Source organism: Coturnix japonica, chromosome 9 (genome assembly GCF_054131305.1).
Source record: "Coturnix japonica strain WE chromosome 9, WE-NBRP24, whole genome shotgun sequence".
Lineage (NCBI taxonomy): Eukaryota > Metazoa > Chordata > Aves > Galliformes > Phasianidae > Coturnix > Coturnix japonica.
Window position 1 is genome coordinate 5,697,755 of NC_140671.1, and position 22,963 is coordinate 5,720,717.

Consider the following 22,963-nt stretch of genomic DNA (forward strand, 5'->3'; position numbering starts at 1 on the left):
ATTGCAGGTGTTCCTCACTGCCTTGCTGGAGAGCACGTTTTAGAGCTGCTTTTTAAACCTCTGCAGACTCTCTTTTGCTTTTCTGACTCCCCGAGGAAGGTGTCAGGGCGCATCAGCTTTACAGCGCCGCGCTCGTCTCTCGCTCTGCTTTGCATAAGCAGCCATAAATAAAAATCCATGGGTGTGAGGGAGCAGAAGGAGATGCCCGTCAAGCATCGGTGTGAATGCCAATCAAAACCCAGCCCTGAGTGGAGGGATGCGTCCCGTAATGAAGGCAGGAGTGTGCTCCGTCCTTCCACTGTTCTCTCTCTTCAAAGAGGGATCCCTGTGCTGCTTAAACCTCAGCTCATGGAGCTGAGACCTGGTGGGATGCAGCTGTGTTGGGGATGATGGAGGTGGTGTGCAGGGGAAGCTCCTGTCCCACGCTGAGCACCCATATGTGGGTGAGGAGGTGCTGGAGGGGCAGCTGGGGGCTGAGTGTGGTTTGTGGGGTGGAAAGCTGCTGGAACACCCCCAGGGATGGGGTGGGAGAGGGATGCAATGAGTGATGAAGATGGGGATGGGAGATGGAAAACGTGAGAGAAGGGATGAGAATGGGGATGGAAGATGGGAATAATGTGGTAGATGAGGACAGGAGGTGGGGAAGGGAAGGCTGGGAGGGGGATACCGCTGGCTCTGCCCCGGGGCGGGAAGCGTTGCGGGGCCGCCCCAACCGTGTCCCCTCCCTGCGCCGCCTCCGCGCTGCTCCGCAGTGCTGCCGGGGAGCCGCGCTGCGCCGAGCCGGGACGGGCCAGGTAAGGGGCTGAGAGCCGGGGTCTGCATTGCCCTGCTCGGGGCCGGGGGTCTGAGGCAGCTGCGGGGCGGGGGGACAAGGCTGTGCCCGAGCATCGATGCTCGGTTCCAGGACTGGCAGAAGTGCTGCCGATGGTACCAAAATCGGCGGTATGTGAGCGAGGAATCCTTCTTCATTTTGCCGCTCCGATCGCGCATGGGGTGCGCTCTGCTCCGGGCTCGGTCCGTGCCACATCGCTCCCGGGATGTGACACAGCACGTGGGGGTCGGGGTGGTCCCCTCCGGGGCAGAATGCGATGGGAAAGGGAGAAGGCAAGGATCAGAACGCAGGGAGCTGCCTGCGGGGATGCAAAGCTGATAACAGATGAACCATTTGCTTTAATTACTGGTATCAAAAGCCCAGGCTGCAGCTTAGCCTGAAAATAAATATTGTTAATGTCGTGATACAGGGGTTTATTTGATGATGCATCGTTCATCTGGCGGGGATTTAGCGAGCTGCTCTCTTTGAGTGTAGGGGAGATCGGTGCTCAGCCCTTCCTCGTGGAGCGGCTGGGGCTGCGGGGTGGGATTCCAGCAGAGCTGCCCCCCGACCCCACTGGGAACGAGCATCCACACATCCCTGCTTTTCACAGCCCTCCCTCAGCCCTCCCTCCTCTTCCTTTGCATCCCTGCTTTGCACCCTGAAGGGAAGCAGAGTGCTGGGCGCTTTGTGGGGTGCACCCAGCTCTTGGTGCCCGAGTATTGGGGTGCTGTGGGATTCGAGAGGAGGGGACGCAGCTCATGGTGGTGGCAGCACTGTCCTCCTGCCGCAGACCTGGAGGCAGCGACACCGCAGTGGCTGCCAATTAGTGGTGGCAGCTGATGAACCACTCAGGGCACGGGCAGCTGGTTAATTGCTCATTCTGTTAAGCTGGGTGGGGTGTGGCTGGGGCCGGTGCCCATGGTGGGCTATGGGGCAGCTGTGCTGGAAGCTGTCCTAATTGATACCCACGTGCTGGAGCTGCACTACTCCCCTTCTGCTCACTGGTTGCATTTGGGATGAGGGCAGTGATGTTAACGAGGTGTGGGGCCTGCAACCTGCATGCATGGCCTTGCAGCCATGAGCATCCCATGATGGGACATGCACCCATCCCATTCCTTGCTCCTGTTAGGAGTTGCAGTGCAGACCAGGTGCTCACCCCCTGCAGGGCGGCTTTTGGGTCTGTTCCTGACTTCCCAGCAGCAAGCAGGACGTGCCACCTCCAAGCACTCTTTGCATTGCTGCACTTACAGGCAGTTCTTGGAGCTTTTGCTGAACTTCTTTGGTTGCCTCTGCTGGTGTGTGGGGTGTCCCTGTATTGGGATCTGTTCCATTGAAATGGTGGGCACTGCCTGGATGGGAGCTTGGGTTCACAGGAGCAATGTGAATGATGGCATTATGCTGCCTAACCCCATCCCTGGAGGTGCTCTGCTGGATGGATCCTGGGCAGCCTGATCTGGTGAGAGGCAGCCAGCCCATAGCACAGGGTTGGAAATGGGTGATCTTTAATGTCCTCTTCAACCTAAGCCATTCTATGGTTCTCTGATTAGCCCGAATTGATTGCATGCTGCTGTGATGGATCTCTGCCTGGAGAACAGCAGGAAGCTGGGAATGGGGGCTGGAAGGATGCCATGGGGCTGGGAGGGTGGGTTCGGGGTATGCCAAGTGCCAGGACACACGGTGCTTTGCATTCACTGTGTACCCATCATCTGAGCATTGCTGCACCTGCAGACTGCAGGCACCGCCGCCATTCATTCACCTGCTGGCCGCGTTTAGCCTTAATTAACCAAATGGTGCCAAGCTGCAGGATGAGCTTCCCTGTTCCCTGCCATGCCTGGCAGGGGCCGGAGGATGGCATGGCCCCAGGGCCAGGACTTGCTGCTTCTGGCTCTTTCTCCAAAGCTGAATTTCCAGGGTTCCTGGGCCACTGCTCGTGCTGCAATGCGACCGGAGGACTTTGCACTGGATCCCACCTCTCTGCCTTGTGTCGTCTCACACCAAGGCTGTGTTTATAGCATTTACAAGTGCTCACAGTGCAGGTCTCTGCAGGAGCAGTGCTGCTGGGAGCAGATGGGTGCAGGCTGTGCCACTCTGGGAGCTGGTGCAGGAGCCTGATTCCCAGGTGGGGCTGAGCAGTGTCTGCCCATGCATGGTGCAGGGTGCACGCACACGGAGCTCTGCTCCTTCTGGCCCTGTTTTCATCCTCCCATCTCTCATTCACCCATCTCTCTTTCCATCCATCATCCCACCCATCCCTCCTTCCACTCACCATCCCTTTCTGCCTTTATGTGTGCCCAGTGCTGCCAGGTCAGGTTACTATACCCACACAATTCAGCTTGCTGAGATCTTCATCTTATTTTTCTTTCCATTGAAGGGGAGTCCCTAACATAGGCAGTTTCCCAATATGTGAGCCATGAAGAAGCTTGCTTGGCTTTACCCAAACCTTCTGCAATGATTTGTGTCTGAGATGAGCCAAAATACGAGTGCTCATTGCCCTGCAGGTGAAGTTTGGAGTTTGCCCCATCCCTGTAAGTGCCTAAGGCAATGATGGGATTATAGGCAGCCTGAGCTGCGGGGTATCAACCAGCCCATAGCACAGCTTGAAACAGGATGGGCTTTAAGGTCCCCTCCAACCTATTTGGAGCAGCATGGTGAGCTCAGTGCCTGCACCACATTCATACTCTGGGTCCTGCATGGTGCGTTCAGTTCTGCTGGAGCACAGAGACTGTAGGATCCCATGGAAGCAGCAGTTAGCAGGGAGCGATTCAGCAGTGAAGGTGTTTTGGGGATGCACGTGTGTGTGCTGAGAAACTGAGGTGCTCCATGTCCTGCAGCAGAGCACCCACATCTGCTCTCCTCATTGCTCAGAGCCAATGGGTCAGCATTCCCTAAATTCCCACCCATCATCCCATGGGCACAGCAATGGGGAACCTGTTGGGTTACCAACCACTTATTGTCCCAGCTGGGTGTGAATCACAAAAGCCCTGAAGGACAGTGCCTGGCTCCATTGGAGCTCAGCCCCACTTGGCACTGCTGCCCTGGGAGCTCTCAGCTTTGGCACCGTGTTGGCTTTTCGCTCGGGGTCCGGCTGCTGGTGGGGAACCTGGAGCTGCACCTTTCACCGGGTGAACGGGCAGCCCTGAAATCCTCCTCTTTCAACCCAGATTAATCGCATTAGGGCTTTGTCAATGCAAAAATTACCTCATCATTGGCACTGGCAGGTGGTGTAGAGCGGCAGACTTATTCAATATTTAAGAAAGCTGCATTGCAGAGCTGAGAAGGCTGGAGAAATAGGTTGCCTGTGTCAGTGTCTTTGCTGGTGGAAACATCTCTGCAGGCACCGTGAAGTGAGAAATGTTGAGCTCACTGTAACAGCCTGATTATTGCACTGAGAGGCTTTAAAATACTGAATTTTCTGTTTTCTATAGCAGATATCTGTAGGGCTTTGGGTCAGCACTACCATAGGGACCCTTTCTCTGCAGCTGGCAGATTGATGATTCCAGGTCCCCCTTCCAGCCCCGTGGCTGAAGGAATGTGGGGCAGGGTGGGTCCATTCCATGAGTCTCCTCATGGGGCTGCCCATGTTGGGTGCTCTGCTGCCTTGTGGGCACCGTGCAGGGTGATGCCAGGAAGTCATTCTATCCCTTTTTATTTAAGCACAGCCAGACACATGGGCTCCATCATACAGAAGTAATGGAGCATCACGCAACTCGTCCCCAAGGCCAGGAATTAAAACCCTGCTGCTATTCCTGGCTGTGCTGGGGTGCACCAGAAGCATGGGACCGAATGGTGCTGGGGATGCTCCAAGGTTGGGTTTTGGCTCGGTTTAAAGGATCTGGCAGAGTCATGTTAATTTCTGCTCTGTCTGCGGTGTCTGCGTGTGCTGTGAACAAGGGTCACGTAGCTTTGGATGGCCCTGAGTCTGGGCACCTTAGGGTGGAAAATTTCCATTTCATTAATGTCACCCAGCTCACGGCTTGGGCTGCCACAGCCTCTTGCTTCTTGCAGAGATCTGGGGCAGGGAAAGCCACAGCCAGCTGATTTTGTTCTTTGCTGTGTGCTAAAAAGGCACAACCAAGCGCTGGGGCCAAGCAAGAGTAGTTGCTGGAAGTAATGTGAAGTAGAGCTTCCAAATCTATTATTTATAGGCAAAGGGAAGGGCTCCTGCACTCCTCCATCTCCGGGCTCTTCTCCATTTGCACTGTGGCCTCTCTGCTGTTAGAAAGCTCCAGTGGGGGAAGTTTTCTTCCCAGCATCTCTGTGCCTTTTGCTGGGAAAACCCAGGGATGTTCCCCAGTCCTTGCTCAGGGTCTACTGGGGACATCCCAGCCAACCTTGGGCACATCCCTGAGCATGGCAGGACAAGCAATGGGGGGAGAAATCACAGAGTCATAGAATGGCTTGGGTTGGAATGGACCTTAAAGATCATTGGGTTCCAGTTCCCTAACCTGAGCAGCGATGCCAACCATGAGATCAGAGATGTGGGGTTGAGTTCCCAGTGTTGACCATAAATCGTGCCGGGAGTTTTGCTGCTGCAGTGCAGGTGCCGGCAGTGGCTGCGGGATGGAAATGAGCAATTTGCTTATTGAGCCGACCTTGTCAATCAGCCTCCTGTTTTGGCACAAAGCAAAGGCGCCACACGAAGCCAGCAGAGCACCGATTACCCCCATGGACTTCTCATAGATACCACTGTGAAGTTTTGGGGGAAACAAAGGCCATCCTCCACCCTCTGCCAACCCTAAAGGGACAGATGCAAAATCCCTGCAACACTGCAGGGCAGGAAGTAGAGGATGGGGATATATTTTTCCCCTTTCCAGGCACGTAGCACATGTTCTTATTGCTTAGAATTCAGGATTTCAGCTCCCAGTTTTCCCATTGCCCCAACATGAGATTGGCCTCCTTCCTTACCAAGGTTCTATGCCTGCTCTTGGGTTATCATCTGGCCCAGCCTTCATCCCTGGTGCTGCCGTCCTCCTCCTCCTCCCCAGCATGATGGGTTTGGCCCTGTGACAAGGCTCAGCCCCACCTGCACGGAGCTGCCCAGGGGAAACATCACCAAACTGCTTTCCCTGCTCGGCTGGGGATGTGGAAATGGCACCAGAAATAGCACCTCTTTATTTATTGATTCAGCCTAACCCGGTGTCCTCATGCTGGGAGGTAAAACCAGCACCAATCATTGTGATCTGGCGTTGGTGGCTGCTGAAATCAGTAAGGAGGTTTGAAATCAATGAAACCCATTTCTGAGGGGTCTGTTTCTTCCTTCTTCTCCAACCCATTTGCAAACAGGCATCAGCGTTCCCCCATCTGCTGGCACCAAAGGGAGTGAGTTTTGCTGGTGTTTTCTGCACCAAGGTAAAACTCTGCAGCCCTGTCACCACGGGCCAGGCTCTGCAGAGGGGTTTGGGATTTATTGTTATTTTTCTCCCCAGTGGTGCTGCAGGTAGGAAGGAGCAATTCAAATGCATGTGTTGAGAGCAATGCGGGCAATGATGCGCTGCCCCATGCGCTGCAATGGAGAGGTTGGGGGGGACCCATGGATGGACGGACCCATGGATCCTATGGTACTCAGCTATGGGGCTGGCATCAGGCTGGGCTTTGCTATCTGGAATCTCCTCCAGCACTGCGCGGTGTTGTGTTTTGCAGGGACTTTAAGATGCCAAAATGCTAAAGGAGGAGTTTTGTTCCCCAGGAGAGGGGATGCGCTGGATTGTGGGGGAAAGTTTCCCAGTTTCTATACATATATTTTTCTCTTTGGAAGGGAAACCTCCTCTTCCCTCCCAGCTCTGAAGAGATGTAATTAATGCAGGGTCGGGCATCTCGTTAATTACATCCGTGCCGAGGGGAGGGCTGTGGGCTCCGCGCACGGTGCCGGCAGTGATGGGCAGTGCCATCCCCATCCCTGCAGCTCTCAGGCAGTGGGATCGGGGCCAGGCGGGGTTATCCCCCCTCTGTGCCACCCCCTCTCCACCGGCAGCTGTCAGCACCGGCTGCCAGCCTGAGGGTGACAAAAAGCTCCGCTGTATCCCGGTGGGGAAAATGATGGATGCTTCTCCTTGTGCCAAAACCCAGCGAAGCGATTTGACTGCCCGACACGATGAGTCAGCGCTCGCCGGATGCTAAATACCGCTGTTCCCTGCCCCGCGTCCCCAACCCGTCCGTGTCCCCCCAGGTCCCCTCGGCGATGACCGACGCGGTGGTGGGTGGCAGTTCTGACCGCTGGATGTGCCCCGGTGACAGAACCATGTCCCTCAGAGCCAGGTAAGGGGGGGGACAGCGGGCAGGGCCATCTCACCTTGCTGGGTGCTGGTGGGTGTCACGCTGCAGTTCTCTGTACTGGTGGGATGGGTGGGCATGGGCTGGTTTGGGGATGTGGAGGCTGGTTGTGGGACAGGGAGAGTGGTTTTGGATGTGGAGGCTGGTTTTGGATGTAGGGGTCTGGTTTTGGGATATGGGGACTGGTTTTGGGACATGAAGGATGGTTTTGGAACATGGGGTCTTGTGGATGGGGATATACAGTGGCCAAGCATGGGCTGAGCCACCCCCACCCCATTCCTCCCCTTATCTTTGTCTCCTCTCTTTCCCTGTGCCTCCAGCAGCGAGAAGGAGCAGTGAGTATCCCGCTTGCTTCTTTTTTGCCCTATTGCACTTTAGCTGGGTTATAACACTCTCACAAAGACAGGGAGGACCTCACCCTGACTATATAGGAAATGCAATAATCTTTAGGAAGCACTGCCTTAATGAATTTATGGTCTTTTTACCCTGACAAGCTCTGTAGCTCCGGTGGGAGCAGGGTGCCTGGGGAGATGCTCAGAACAGCTCAGGGAGCACAAAAAGATCATTTTAACCATGAAGTTGACTTCCTCCAGCACTTCACATCTCTGCTATGGTTCTTCCAAATCCTCACCATCCCTTCACTTGCATTCTGAGTCACTCCTCAGTGTCCCCACTCTTGGAACAGAACCAGGAGTGCCACCTCCAGCACTGATTTCACACCTTTTGGGTTTGCAGTGCTAATGGATGGCAGCCAGATGGGCTTTAATGTGCAGCGTCAGTCTCAGCCATGGGTTAATTATAATTAGTGTCTCTGTGGATTGCATGGAGCCCAGTGAGAGACTGTGCAGGGGGGACGGTGGCATTCGAGGACAGGTGTGGCCATGCCATGTGCACAGCCAACAGGACATGGCCATGGGGACCTGAGCACACGGGTTTGGGAATTAAGGGGAAAAATGCAAAACTGGAACATGGAAACAGCTGCTTCCAGCCAGGAGGAGAGCATGGAGAATAGGGAGAGCATGGAGAATAGGGAGAGCATGGAGAATAGGGAGAGGATGGAGAATAGGGAGGGCTTGCATGATTTTCCCCCTTTTTGGTCAACATGGTGCCCAGCTGCCCTCTGCCCTCTCCCTGCAGGATCCCTGCAGGATGGGCAGCACGGGGTGGGCAACCCGAGCGGCAGCGCAAGGGAGAGGAGCTGACGGATGAGGAGAAGGAGATCATCAACCGCGTCATCGCCCGCGCTGAGAAGATGGAGGAGATGGAGCAGGAGCGCATCGGGTGAGCGGGCATGGCGGTGGGACACAGTTTGGGGACAATGAGTGCCTTCAGTGTTCCACCCAGTGTGATGCTGGAGAGTTTCTGGGCTGAGAGTGAATGGTCTTGTTGATTGTTGGTCACCAAAAGACCTTGACATGTGCTTTGTGCTGGTGAATGGCACCTAAACGTGCATGTTCACAGTGCTCCACTGTTGCAAACTGTCCTATCTGCAGGCTGCAGCAACTCTTGGCAACACCATGTTTGCTTTATTTCCCAAAACACTCAGTTTGGAGAAGCTCTGAGCAGCTCCAGGACCAGAAGTTTGCTCGCATCCAGCACCGAAGCGTGCTGAGCTTCCCTCTGCTGCTTGTAGAAACCAGCTCCAAGCGCCTATGAATGGCAAAGAGAGCTCGCTGCTGATTCATTCTGCAATAGAGCTTACGAGCAGCATTTCCCCAGCTTTGCACATTTCCAGCCTGCTAAGAATTACTCTCAGCAGTGATGCTTTTTTGGATTACGTTCCCAGGGATGTTAGCAGTGAGGAAGATATCTGTTTTTTTTCCCCTCATTGTGCATTGCAGCAGCTGTTCGCAGACTTGTGGTGTGCGGGCTGGGGGAGGGAGATATCCCCCCCATCCCTATGAAATAGGCAGGGGATGGTACCCTGCACCCCATGGCCAATTCCCCTTCCAAGCAGGCACATGAGGAGCTCTGCCAGCTCCTTCGTGCTGTTGGCTCCAGCATGAAGTGGAGGATGTGCAGCAATGGAAATAGGGGATAGTGCCTACAGATGTTATTCAGGAGAGCTCTGCATGTTATGGAAGATGATGCCTGCAGGGATGCAGCTGTTGATCACTGCATCCCTTGGGAGATGTTGGGTTTTGCATTCCCCAAGTGGAAAAGGAGCTCCCATTAAAAATAATAATAAGCAGGATTGGTAAATATAAAGAATAGCTTATGGGGTGCCGGGGGGGGGATGGGGGAGGGAATGCCTTGTACTCAGAGACCTCAGACCAAACCCCCTTCCTTCACCCAGCAGCAGGTCGATGCGTTCACTGGGAGATGTTTGTGGGGTCACTCATGTCAAACACAGCTGGGATTAATCCACAGCCAAAGCTTATTTTTAGCAACGGGGCAGCCAGAGGGAGACGTGGGCTGGGTGCTGATTGGGGCTGTAGGACAGGGACACTTTGGTGCTGTTTTCTTTTGGCTGGGTTGATGTCTCATGGCAGGGAGAGATCTGGAAGGAGAGCAGGAGCTGAATCACCTTCAGCAGCTATGCAATGGGCTGATGGAGGGCTTCCTGCAGCCCAAGGCTTGTTATAAGGGATATCTTTCCCCCAGATCCAGCTACGTGTGGCTCTGCCTCCACCCTGTCCCATCCTTGTCTCTGCTGTCCTTGCAGCTCCCCTATCCCTGCCCCATGCAGGATTACCCACTGCACCAAATGCATCCCTGTGCCACTGCCATCCCATTTAATACATCCTATGCTATTCCTTCCTGCATGGCAGCAGGGAATATTGCCAGTCCTGGACCATTGCTTGCTGCAGGTGCTTTCCCAAAGCATATTTATGGGGCCAGGCAGATGTTTTATTACCAGGGAAATGTTTTACTGCTCTTATCTCAGGTGCACGTGAAGCATCCCAGATAGGCAGTGTTGCTTGGCTCTATCTTACTGCCATCAGCCACAAGCACATCCTTTCGGTGATGGATGGGGTTTTCTTCCTCCCTGCATGCTGCCTTCAGGAACCTGAAGCTGTGGGGCTTAACTCAGTGCCACCACTTTCTCTTCCCCCTCTGCTTATTTTATTTTATTTATTTATACCCTATTTAAACCATTTGTTATCAGTGTTATCTTCTGCTCTTTGACTCAGAGGGATGGGTGTTTTGAAGGGCACATGGTGATAAGAGTAATGCTGCAGGGGAATGGGATGGGGATGTGATGGTTGTTTGATGTGTGCCATCAAAATTAGCACTTGGATGGAGAAGGAGGAAAAGTCCATGGGAAGGCAAAGATGGATGGACACTGCCAGGGCAGGAGAACCACAGGATGCAGTGGAGAAAACAAACCAAATTTGCTTTGAAGTGCTGTAAATCTTGCTGCTGTTGGCAGCAGGAGAGCAGCTCATACTCAACCCAAAAACACCTCTCTGTGCCCACTGATCTCCTCCATCAGGTCCCAGTTTGCCTCCTTCTGCCAGTTTCACCCCAGGACTTCGATTTTAATCTTTTATACCCTCCTCTCATGGCAGCATTTGAATCAGGGAGGAAGAAAAGCCCGATTTCTCTGGCTTGAATGGATGTTTTAATTAGGCAAATGGGCTTCGTTTTAAATGAGTGCCACAGGTGTGTTCACTGCCAGCTGAAGCACTTCCACCGGTTAAAAAACCTCTTAAGGAGCTCCTTCTGCTAAATGAGAGACTGGGAAAGATTTTGCAGCTAAATAATGAATCTCTTGAAATGTTAAGGCTTTTTTTTCTCCCCCCCCCTGGCCCTCCCCTTCTTTGATTGTGCCATTTGTTCTGGTTTCTATAATAAGTTTGTTTGGGCTTGCAGATTTCCAACGGGAAGCTGCCTCTCTTTGAAGCTGAGCTGTTGCAGCGCAGGGGGAAAAATGCAGATAAATGTGCTTTGCTGCTGAGAAAATGAAGGGTTTTCAGCCAGAGATATTTCCCATGGCCAAGTGGGGGACAAAGTGCTCATGTTGCACATGGTCGGATATGGGGTAGAAAGCCACCATTGGCATGCAGCAAAAAGCCATCTCTGCCATGGGCTTCATATAAGTAAGAAGTAGTTTGGGAACAATCAATTTCTAGGCTTTAATGAGCATGATGCTTGTTTTTGAGATAATCCAGCTCTGAAGTCAAGGGGTGTAAAATGACCCTACGCCAATGGCTTCGGTACCCAACTGGTTGCGTAGGAGGGAATCACGTAGGATGATCTGCAGAGCATTAAACAGATGCTCAGAGGCAGGGACAGACATCACAGCTCTTGGAAATAAAGCTGTAACAAAGAATAGCCTGCTGCCACTGAGTGCACGGAGATTAACCCACTGCATGGGAACCAGTGGGAAACCCATGAGTAGGAAATCCACCAGCGGGAGCCCACTGATGGGAACCCATCAATGGGAAACACATTGAGTGGGTTATTTCACATCAGTGTGAAATAACCAGTGGGAAACCAACTAGCTGGAAGCCTACCAGTAGAGTTAAGCACACTGCCCACCCAGAGAAGCCATTGCAGCCATACTGAAGGGGCTGATTACCTCTGCTTCATCATGGAGTAATGAGTCCATGCTTTGGGTTTGGTTCAGCAGCTGATAAAGAGCTCCCAGAAGCTCCTGGTTAACCCAGCCAGCTACTGGTATGTCATTTGATGAGTTGTAGTAAAATGCCTTGGAGCCTGCAACCTGTTTTTCCCTTCTTGCTGCTTTTCTTCTCCAAGGTCCCATGTAAAATGACATGAGTGCACACTGGGATATGACATGCGGGATGCTGACCGGGGTTGGGACGCTGATTGCCAGCAACTGCAAGGTGCTGGCATCAGCAGAGCCATCATCAATCCGCAGATGTCATCAGATGTGGGAAAAAGTCTCTTAAATGCCTTATTTTTCAAATGCATGTTGCGTTAGCATCTTTGTCAGATTTGGGTCATGCTGTGATGGGAGTGGAGAAGTTCCCTGCGGGTAAGGATTGTGCCGTTCGCTCCGGTGGACTCTTGTTTTCCTTCCCTCTTCCTTTTTTTTCTCCCTGAGTGCCATCAGTGATGCATTATTTTCCCCTTCCAGCACTATCTGTGGGTCTTACATTCATAGCTGGCACCTGCTCTCCTGCAGATGAAACCCCCTTTGTGCTGCTGGGGGTGGCTGAACTGTTGAGTTTCGAGTTTGAGCTGCTCAACTGTTGGGTTCTGTTGGCTTGTTTGTTGTACGTTTGCAGTTAACAGATGTGTTTTTACAGACTGATCTCTGGTGGTTTTTTGGCGTTTTACTCAAAGGGCTGCAAATTATGGTAAACTATATGCAATATTTTCCCAAAGAAAATGAGAAAATCAATTAATTCATCCAGCCTTCTCGCTAGAGCCATTGCAATATTCTTTTCAGTAGCTGGATGGATGGCTATTGAGTTGGTTTTTTTCTCCCATTTGGGCAAAAGCTGCTTGGCTGACGTCAAACTGCTTTGCAAGAAGATGCTGACACTTGGCATTTTTGTGCACGTGTAGCAGTTGGCGTCAGCAGGAAAGTCAATAGGAGTGCAAATTATGGTAATCCCATGGGGGATTGTAATATTGCAGCGGGCCTCCTGGGGCTTGTTTTCCCCCTGTTGCATTCCTGTTGAAAAGCAGAGGCTGCCCCAAGTCCCCCCAAGGCAGGGCTGCAATGCCCATGGTGACACTGTGACCATTCCAGGCGTCTGATGACCCGGCTGGAGGACATGCGCCGCAGTGTGCTGGGGGATGGCGTGAACCGCTGCATCCTCTGCGGGGAGCAGCTGGGGCCTCGTGGCTCTGCCTGTGTTGTCTGCGAGGACTGCAAGAAGGTGAGGATCTTCTTGTCCATTCTCTTGTTTTTCCATCTCTCATCGGTCCATCTCAAGTTGTTCCATCTCCAGTTGTCCATCCCTCGTCCCATCCCTCGCTGTCCATCTCTCATTATCCCTACTCTTATTGTCCCAACTCTTGTTGTCCATCTCCCGTTATCCTGCCTCCCCTTGACCCAGACCTAACATCCCCATGTGACATCCTTCTATCCTTCTGCCCCACGGCACTTTTCTCTCTCTGCAGAACGTCTGCACCAAGTGTGGTGTTGAGACAACCAACAGCCGTCCCCACCCCATTTGGCTGTGCAAGATCTGCAGTGAGCAACGGGAGGTGAGCATGGCCACATTCCCTACACAGGGACAGCACTGTTGTACCTTGTTCATGTCCGTCAGCATGGTTTCTACAGGATGCTCTGGGATAAAATGCCTTGTTCTCCTCTTTCAAATAATCTCAGGTTTGAAGAGGGGCTCCCGGTTGTCACAGCAAGAAATCAGAGTTGAATAAACAGCAAGAGGGGCTGTGAGGATGTGGATTAGGGGCTGTGGCAGTGGGTATAAGGGGCTGTGTGCCCTCAGCCCACCCCCTGTCTTTTTCCCCCCAGGTGTGGAAGCGCTCTGGTGCTTGGTTTTTCAAGGGATTGCCCAAGCAGATGCTGCCCCAGCCGATGCCCGTCAGCAAGAGCAAGGTGCCTCCGGCCCCCAGTGAGCCTAGCCCAGCTGAGCCTCCAGCTCCGGACCCAAAGCTGCCATCCCGCACACCTGGTAGGGGTAAGTGGCATTGCCCAGGGGTCCCAATTGTTCTGAGCCCTAAAAACAAGTGTCCTGACAGATGTGGAGGATGCTAGGGGTATTTTTAAGGTCCCAGAAATTATGCTGCTATCCTCGCTGCCTCTTGAAGGGTTTTTCTTGGGGGGAGTTCTCTGGGTTTGTGGGATCCCTCACTGCTTCTCACTCTGTTTGTGCTCCCAAGGCCAGGCAGATGAACAGGACCACAGCGGTAAGCACCGTGTGTGCCTCATGCCCTCTCCCAATGCCTTCCCTTAGTGGGGTTTCTCCTTTCTGCTGGTGCTGAGCTCCTTGGGACCTTCCTATCAGCTGCAATTGAATGCGCTGAGCAGAGCTGCTGACTCCTTATAGATGCTGCTGCTCTCCTGCCATACGGGGAGGATTTGTCCCAGCTGCTCCAGGCCCCCAGCATGCTCATACCCTGCCCTTCATTTTCCTAAAGCTCCCATGGAAAATGACTCCTTGCCTCTCCGTTTCCTCACCCTCACCCCTTTTCCTCCCTCCACAATCTGTTGCATTTCACTTCTCCTTGCGCGCAGCCAAGGATAAACAGCCCATTTGTGTCACAGTGAAGATTTATACCCACGAGCCGGGTGAGTGCCGGGACCTTTCGCATCCCATCTGCGGGCTGCTATTCATCAAGGAGCAGCAGTGCAGGCACCCCGGTGTGCGCGGCGGTGATTTATCCGCTCGGATGGCCGCCGGGGGGTGAGCAAATGAGACACGGGCAGCTGTTGCTGACGTCTTGCTAATAAATGGCAGATGATTGGCAAAAAGAAAATATGATCTCCCTGTCCTGTAAGGCCATTAAGGGGTTGATGGGCACTGATGGATGTCCTTGTTTTCTGCCTCCTGGTGTCCCTGTGATGAGCTGTGTCCTTTGGATGTTCCCAAGTGCTCTGTGCAGGCTCCGTGTGGCTCTTCCTTCTTCTCCTCCTCCTCCTGTTCCCTGCAGGGATGGGTGGGATGAATCTCATCACCCTGTTTCTCACTCTTGCAGGCAGTGAGGTGACAATGGCTGCCCGGGTCCGCAAGCCAGCTGAGGGCAGGACGGGACCATGCGGCAGTGAGGACACAGAGAGCCGTGACCCCACCGCTGAGAGTGGGGTCAGCAGGAGCCCTGGTGAGAGCCATGCATTGCACATGGGTGTGCTCATGCACACTGGTGACACCTATCCATTTCACTTTGCTGAGTGGTGTGATGGGATGAGCCCACCTGTCACTCAAGGGCTGAGCTTGCAGATGTTGATAAGGCTGGGAATGGCTGGAAAATGTCCCAAGTTATCTGCAATTCCAGCACATGCTGGGTGCTGCTCTGAGGAAGGATTTTTTCCTGTCCCTTACAGCTAGCAAGGATGAGGACATGCCCCCAACAAGACTTGTAGCTCCTGCCTGGTTTGAGGGTGGAGCGATGATCAATGTTGTTTGGATTCAAAAGCAGAGAAGGAAAAATGGTGATCTGGGGGCAAAAAGGAGTAGGGATTCTCTGCAAGGCTGGAGGCTGTCAGCCCCATGTCCAGGCAATGCTCAGCTCCCAGCCAGAACTGCCTTTCTCCATCCCAATGCCAGTGCTGATTCTGCTTCCACTTACAGGTGTGAAGAGAGCCAACTCCATGCAGACCAACTCCACGCCACCACTGCGGCCACCCGCTGCCACTGCTGGGCCAGCAGCCCCTGCAGGTAGGGCGCTGTGGGGCTGGGGTGGATACCCCAGTGTTGGAGTGGGCATCACCATGGTCATCCCATTAACCATGTCTATCCCCAGCGGCAAGACCAGGTCCTGGGGCAGCTGGCCGCACGCTGGAAACACAAGGTAAAAGGTTGGGTTCCTGCTGAGGGCCTGGGGACTACACAGAATGGGGGCTAATGGGGTCTCTCCTGCAGCAAGCCCACCATCAGGACCCCCAGAACCAGCCCGTGCAGCCCCCAAGGAGGAGAGGGCTGGAGGCTACGCTGCAGCCCCAGCTCGGGATGAGAGGCCAGCTCGGCCACCTGGAGCCCCACAGCCCCCTGCCCCATTGCGACAGCCACCTCCAGAGGAAGAGGAAGAGGATGCCAACAGCTATGACTCTGATGAAGGCAGTGCGTACCCAGGGGCTGGGACTGGGAGATGTGTGGGTTTCTGTGGGAAAGCCAACTGGAACGTGAGCAGTGCTCTCCAGAACTTCAGCCTGTGGTGCTTTGAGTACTTCCAAATGTAGGAAGGAGCCTTAGGGTGTCTTTGTGCTTTGGTATTAGCTCTTGACATCTGAGTTGTGTGAGGGACGGAGCTGCAGTCAAGCCCATTCCCATCCTCAGTTTTGCGCCAGATTTCTCAGCTCAAATGTGTACTATTGTCTGTGCTAATGAGAACTTCCCATTTCAAGAAGACCAAATGTGGCTGTTTGTCCATCCACCTGTAGGAAAGGCACGGTGGCTTTAGTACCTTAATGCCACAAGATCTCAATGTTTGGCCATTTACTCCCCTAACAAGTCACTTTGCTGCCTGAGGATGAGCATCCCTGGAGGGATACAACTTTACCTCTCCAGCCTGTTCCTACCGAGGAAGGGTTTCTGCATCCTCGGCTCGTGCTGGGTTGTGATATCCATAAGAGGCTTTTACATCTAAGCGGCAGATCTTTCTAATTATTGCTAATCGGGGTTGCTTAAGCAGAGGTATTGGCTGGGGTTCTTACGAAGTGCCATTTCCATGCAGCCACGCTGGGAGCGCTGGAGTTCAGCCTTCTGTATGACCAGGAGAACAGCGCCCTGCACTGCACGCTCATCCGTGCCAAGGTGAGCCCTTCCCGGCCCCCACCACGACAGCATCCCGTCATCTCGTGTGTGCGGTGCTGCCGGATGGAACTTTCTTTCTCTGCCTTTCTTTCACGGGTGTGAATCTGTGCCCAACGCCCTGGGGTTGGTAGGGATGGAGTTGGATTTTTTCCTGCTTCTGGGCACTACAGATGTTCAGAGCTGCTCCCCTCTGCCTCTTTCCCTCTCTCTCTCCCTCCCTCTCTCTCCCTTTTTCCCCTCTCCCCTTTCTCCTCTTTTTTTCCCTCTCCCCATTCCCTTCTCTTCTTATATAATGGATAGTTTTCATCTTTTCCCTGCTTCGCTTAACAAGGATTCATTCCCTATGTCTCCTTTATTATATTTCAGGGCTTGAAACCGATGGATTCGAATGGCCTGGCAGATCCCTATGTAAAGCTGCACCTCTTGCCTGGGGCCAGCAAGGTGAGTCTTATGCTGGGCTGGGTGTGCTGGCCATGGTATGGGGAGTGAGTGGAGGTTTTCTAAGCCTCCCAGACCCCTGGCTTGCAGCAGACCTCCCCTTGAAGTCTTGGTGTGGCTTCTCCCCAACACAAAACCTAATTATTGCCAGAGTTTGAAAGTTTGGTTTGCTTTGAAGTCATGGCATGTTCTAATTAGAGCTGTGAAGAAGGACCCATTAAGGCAGTGAACTCTAACTTCTTTTTCCTCCCCATCGCATCAAAGCAAGCTCTGAAAATCTCCCTCCCCAGCCCAGCTGGATCCGGCTCAGCGTGGAAATCATTTGGGAATGCAGGAGCACGGTTGGCTCGGGGCCACTGGCATGGCTCTGTGCTCAGGGTGCAGAGCTCAGTCCTACAGCTGAGCTCTGCCCAGGGGAACTGTGAGCAAAACGAGGGATAAACTGAGAGCAAAAGCCTTGAATTGGCATTTGCAGGTTTACTTTGTGCACAGAGATGTGCTGGCTGCCTTGTCTCATGCAGAGTAAATCCAAGTGTCATCATCAGGAAAGAGCTTAAATGTTTGATGCCGCAGCCCAGTTGCCTCCCATAAGCTACAGGTGCCCAAAGCTCTGGCTCAGGTGCCCTGTTTCTTTTGGTGTTGTAGTCAAATAAGCTGAGAACAAAGACCCTACGCAACACCCGCAACCCGGTGTGGAATGAGACCCTGGTGTATCACGGCATCACGGATGAGGACATGACACGGAAAACACTCAGGCAAGCATTGGAGCTGGGGAATTGCATGATGCTTGGCAGGATGCTGCTGAGAAAAGGGTATGGGCAGAGCACCTGGAAATGGAGAGTTTGGGATCCACATCTGAGCTTCATAATCTTACAGTATACAGCTCAACAAAATGATTAGAAGTTCCTGAAAATGATGTTTCCTTCCTAAAGGAAACTTCTTCCTTTAGTCTTCTTGCCTCAATTAAGAGCACATTCAAACATCCTGGCATAAGAGAAGTTCTATTTTCTGGCCATTTTGGCACAGGAGGGTTTTCATGTGGTTTTGTGTTCCAGGTGTTGCTGTAACCTCTCTGTCTGATGCTCACTTTGCTCTTCTCTTTCCTTCAGGATCTCTGTGTGCGATGAAGACAAATTTGGCCACAACGAGTTTATTGGAGAAACCAGAGTTTCCTTGAAAAAACTCAAGGCCAATCAGAAAAAAAACTTCAACATCTGCTTGGAGAGAGTAATACCAGTGAGTTTCTATGAAATTTCTGCTACAGTTTCTTTTGAGGTTGTTAACAACTGGCGTGTGAGGGAGTTTATGGTCAACCCAGAAGTGTAGATACTGGATATCATTGAGTCTTTAGGGGCAAGTTCTAAGCTACACCTAAAGTCTGGACTCCAGGGATCCTTTTAGCCTCTCCCACTTGTGGTCACTCATGGCAATGTCTTTTCTTCCCTTCCCCATCCCAGATGAAGCGTACTGGAACAACAGGCTCATCTCGTGGGATGGCTCTGTATGAGGAGGAGGTAGGGACCCTCAGCACTTTTCATCTCATCTTTCACACTGTAACCTTTCTTTGAACCAACAAGTTGTTCTGCGTGGCTGTAAGTCTCCATCATGTCTGTTTTGTCTTCTTTGCCTCAGCCTGTGTCCTTACCTCCAGTTGCTTCCTCTTGCAGGTGGACCGCGGTGGGGATGTGGAGGAGCGCGGCAAGATCCTGGTGTCCCTCATGTACAGCACCCAGCAGGGAGGCCTGATCGTCGGCATCGTGCGCTGTGTGCATCTGGCAGCCATGGATGCCAATGGGTACTCAGACCCCTTCGTTAAACTGTAAGTGTGCATCCACTGCCCATAACACACAGCCTGGGAGTCACCGACTGCCCATGACATGTGGCCATAGGGGTCACCAGGAAAAAAAACCCTCTAATCTCCCTAAAAGCCATGCAGTAGCACCCGTGTTGCGCATCTTGAGTGGAACTAAGTCATCTTCCTTCTCAATCTCTCTCTTTTATTTCCTGATATTTTCCATTTTCACAAACAGAAAATAAATGATGGCTTTCCATTTTTAAACCAACTTCCAGCACAGATCTAACAAATGCCAACCATGCAATTTGATTTTGGGTCTGCAGCCAAACGTGGAGCGTGAGCCCCTGACCAATTCCACATTCTTTGGATGAAACCACCTTGGCTGAGAGCTCTGGTCTGCATTTTGTTAAACACCGAGGGCTATTTTTAGCTTTTTTTAAACATAAATCTGACCACCAATGTATGTGTTGACACATTCCTGGCTGCATTTTCCATCAGCAGTTTTCTTTTGGAAAAGAAGACTTGGGACCAATTGCATTATTTTGTAAGGACACCGAGGGGCTGGGCACGGCCCCAAGGTCAGCTTTCTGGTTTGAAAGTGGCACTGGTTGCTGTGAGCAAGGGAAACACTCCTTGCAGATGGGTTTCTGCTGAGCTCAGCTCCCTGCAAAACAGGGCTGTGTGGTTTCTCATGTGTAGTCTGGCAGTACGAGGAAAGAGGGGATAAAAAAGAGTATTTAAGATTTTACTCATTTAGCATTTATTTGAGATAATTTTAGAAAGTGGGAAGGGAGGCTGGCTGACCCGTTTCATTGCCTTAAATATCTCCGGTTGCTTTCTTCAAGTCCAAAAATCACTTTTTTGTGTGTACCATATGAGCTCACACTCTTCTCTCACTTGAATTTTGAGCTGTTTTCTGTTGCCCCCAGTTGGCTGAAACCTGACATGGGAAAAAAGGCCAAGCATAAGACCCAGATTAAAAAGAAAACACTGAATCCTGAGTTTAATGAGGTAAGGATGGATGTAATTTTCCTATTCTTAAACCAACCTTAATGGTATTTGCAGACCATGGCAGATCTAGATTTGCTATGGGTGGGATCAGCACCCTGGCCTATTATGGTGATACATCTCTCTGGATTTGGCCACCAATCCAATGAGGAATTCTTGCCAGGCTCCTCCTGCATCTCCTAGGGAAGTGTTGTGGCTGGAGGCTTTGGGGTTCAGGTGATGGGGAACATTCAGAGCACTCATTTAAGTGCAATGAGTGAACTTTACAGTTGGACTGGATAATCTCAGTGGTCTTTTCCAACCTTAATGATTCTGTGATTCTATGATTCTAACTTGGCTTGTGGACTGTGCTGCCATCCAGGGGAAGAGCATCTGCTCTTCACTGCTGCCCCTTAAATATCCTCTCCTTGTTTCTGAATTCAGGAATTCAGGATATTTTCAATTCCTTACTGCAGTTTTTCAGGTGTGTTTTCTTTGCAGACATGGGGTGATTTGGGTGTTCTCCCATTGCAGGAGTTTTTCTATGATATCAAACACAGCGACCTGGCCAAGAAGTCCCTGGACATTTCTGTCTGGGATTACGATATTGGCAAATCTAATGATTACATCGGTGAGTGGAGATCTCCATGTGGTTGGGTGCCCCATATGGGGCTGGCTCTATGGGTGAGTGGAAATGGTTTGCAGTGGAATAGCAGCATCAACTCTGAACTTTCCCTCCTCCCCATCCCATAGGTGGCTGTCAGCTCGGCATTACGGCAAAGGGGGAGCGCTTGAAACACTGGTACGAGTGTCTGAAGAACAAGGACAAGAAGATTGAGCGCTGGCACACCCTTCAGAATGAGAACCACGTTGCCAGCGATTAAAGGCAGCCACAACCCAGCCCTGCACCCCCCCGTAGGTCTGTCTGTCTTCCAGTGCAGCCATACCTTGCTACGCTCCCTGAGCAGCACCGCTGCTCTGCCTCCTCCAAGCATCCCCTGTGCCCCAGTCTCACCTCTGCGTGAAAACAAACCCAGATCTTTTGTATTCACTTCCTTTTCTTTTGGGTCATCAGATTATCCCGGTGTGCAGTTTTGTCAAGCAATAGTTACAGACACTCATCCCTTTGCCTCTTTCTAAGTAGTCTCACGTGTGCTGCCATGGTGTTGGTGTGTGTGACAGCACGTGTCCCATTGCCCCAGCTCACTGCTCCATCCCAGTACAGGATGTGTGGCCCCTGGATCCGCTGTGCTTGGAGCACGGATGTGGCAGCAGTGGATGGTTCTGCTTGTTGGGTGCTGATACTGAAAAATTTGGCTTGATGTGGGCTGTAACCATCATTCAGTATCCAGAGCCTGTGTCACAGATGTCACCCTGCGAGCACAGCTTGAGCTTTTGATTCACTCCATGTGGAAAATATCTCAGTGAGTCTGAATTTCTGCTGGGAAGATCCACCAGTTGTACTACACTGGTAGAGGTGTGCAGGGAACCATGCTGTGCTTGCAAGGCTGGGGCTGGTTAGGGTGAACTGAGGGTAGCATGGGGCTTTGTTGCTGTCCCAGTGCAGTTGGGCTGTCCCAACATTGGCTGCACCGTGCAGGAAGGAAGCTAAGGGAGAAGAAATTTCCCACCAACTAGTCATTATGTTCATAGATCGTTGCTTTACAATACCACAAACACTGAAAGTAGCTTCAACAGGTAGAGGTCTTCCAACTTTTTGGTTTTTGGATATATATGTATATATTTTGCTTATTGTTTTTGCAAGTCTGCACAAGACCTGTTGTCTTTGAGCTGTGCTTTAACGATTGTCTGGAGGTGTTTTCTTTGCTGTCTCTAGCAGAGAGCCGCAGTGCTCTCAGGCTGATGCCCATCACTTCTGGTCCCATCCTGCTTCCCCTGCTGTCTCTGGACAACCTCAAGCATAGCAACGCCATTGAGCAGTGCTGGGCTGTCCTGTTGGTCAACCACAACCCGCGCATGCTGTGCAAAGCCCGGCTCCAGCCCCTCTGGCTGTACTGCTACCCCATGCAACTCGCTGCTGTGTCCCACTGTGCTCTAATCCAGCTGTACTGCAGAGCTTCCTTGTCAATGAGATGAATTATTTTCCTATTCTTGAGATACATATATAAATATATATATAATATTTTTATTTCCGTAACCCCCTAGAAATGAGGGAATGCTGGAGAAACGTCTGAAGTTACCTTTTAAAAAGAACAAATGAAATCAAATCTAAGTAGCTCCTTTATTCCAGCCACGCAGCAGCACCACCTTCCTTTGTGCGTGCAGAGCTATTAAATTAAGGTTGCTTTTACCAAGGTAGCTTCCTCCTGTGTCCTGTATCAGTGTGCCCTGCTCCCCCTTCAGACAACCAATGCTCAACTCGTCTCTTGGCACCCATGAAAATAAATGAAGTGCAACTTGCTGGGTATTGTGCAAACCACGGTCCTTGTCTCTATTTGCCACCCTCCTCTGAGTTTTTCTGATGGTAATTCCTGCCCCCTGAATGACTTTCTTTAGTTTCTTTTCGTTGTAAATAAAGCATGCACATATGGATGGGGAATGGTACAATGATAACCAAAAAAAAAAAAAAAAAGAGAAAAAATGAAACAAAAAAGCCTCTTCTACTGCTGTTTGCATTCCAACTTGCATGCAGTGATTTTACAGCAAAATATCAGTTTACAAATATTAACAGAAAGGAGAAAACGTTACACAGGAAATAGAAATACTCCAGTCTTCCGCTGCATGCAGCACAACATCCTCTCTTGATGTGGTATCTAATAAAGTGAGACTATTGGAAAAGAAAAATAAATAACCAGTGGTTCTTGGCTTCTTTCATTCCCTGTGAGAATAGGAACCCATGTGGGAGGTGTGGGTGGGGCAGTCTTGGTCGTGTTTGTACTCCATCTCTGCAGAACAAGGAGCTCCCAGGGCTGTGGAGCTTGGCTTTGCCCTGCTGTGCAATGGGGTTTTAGTGATAGATGAGGATTCCCCATGGGATGTGCTCCAAAAGCATCTGTGGGCTCTCAGCATAACTTGGCTCAGGAGGAACACAAATCTCACAGTGCATTTGGGGCAGTCACTAATTTGCTGTGACACTGCTATGCATCCCATTGAAGAGTAACCCAACCGCACAGCACTAACATCCCAGTGCCCTTTGTTGTGCTCAGACTCGGTTTGGAGTTGTCCCCATACAGTGCAGCTGCCATCTGGAAGTTCCCACTGCCTGCAGTGCTCAGGGACACCCACAGCTCCATCAGTGCTCACAGCCCCATCACCTGACTGTGGCTGTCTGCAGGGATG

General features: G+C 51.7%; 1 protein-coding gene across 4 annotated transcripts; it reads left to right on the forward strand.

Annotated features, from left to right (window-relative positions):
- The first annotated feature begins 321 nt into the window (after positions 1-321).
- Positions 322-22,472, forward strand: RPH3A (rabphilin 3A). Of its 4 annotated transcripts, XM_015878451.3 has the most exons (21): positions 322-794; positions 6,981-7,069; positions 7,405-7,419; positions 8,222-8,365; positions 12,753-12,882; positions 13,127-13,213; positions 13,485-13,650; positions 13,853-13,879; positions 14,669-14,791; positions 15,262-15,348; positions 15,434-15,481; positions 15,553-15,750; positions 16,364-16,443; positions 16,810-16,884; positions 17,527-17,636; positions 17,991-18,117; positions 18,339-18,395; positions 18,549-18,700; positions 19,606-19,687; positions 20,198-20,294; positions 20,417-22,472. In XM_015878451.3, exons 1-21 carry the CDS (start codon positions 567-569, stop codon positions 20,545-20,547), a joined length of 2,253 nt encoding a protein of 750 aa, XP_015733937.2. In that variant the 5' UTR covers positions 322-566; the 3' UTR covers positions 20,548-22,472. The 4 variants fall into 4 exon arrangements, with proteins under 4 accessions (XP_015733937.2, XP_015733941.2, XP_032303768.2 ...); XM_015878455.3 differs by lacking the exon at positions 13,853-13,879; XM_032447877.2 differs by lacking the exon at positions 7,405-7,419.
- Positions 22,473-22,963: the final 491 nt, after the last annotated feature.

Coding starts and splice junctions, on each gene's coding strand:
- RPH3A (XM_015878451.3), top strand. CDS start 567: ATGGAAAACGTGAGAGAAGGGATGAGAATGGGGATGGAAGATGGGAAT. Junction 8,366..12,752: donor ATGGAGCAGGAGCGCATCGG/GTGAGCGGGCAT, acceptor TGACCATTCCAG/GCGTCTGATGACCCGGCTGG. Junction 13,651..13,852: donor ATCCCGCACACCTGGTAGGG/GTAAGTGGCATT, acceptor TGTGCTCCCAAG/GCCAGGCAGATGAACAGGAC.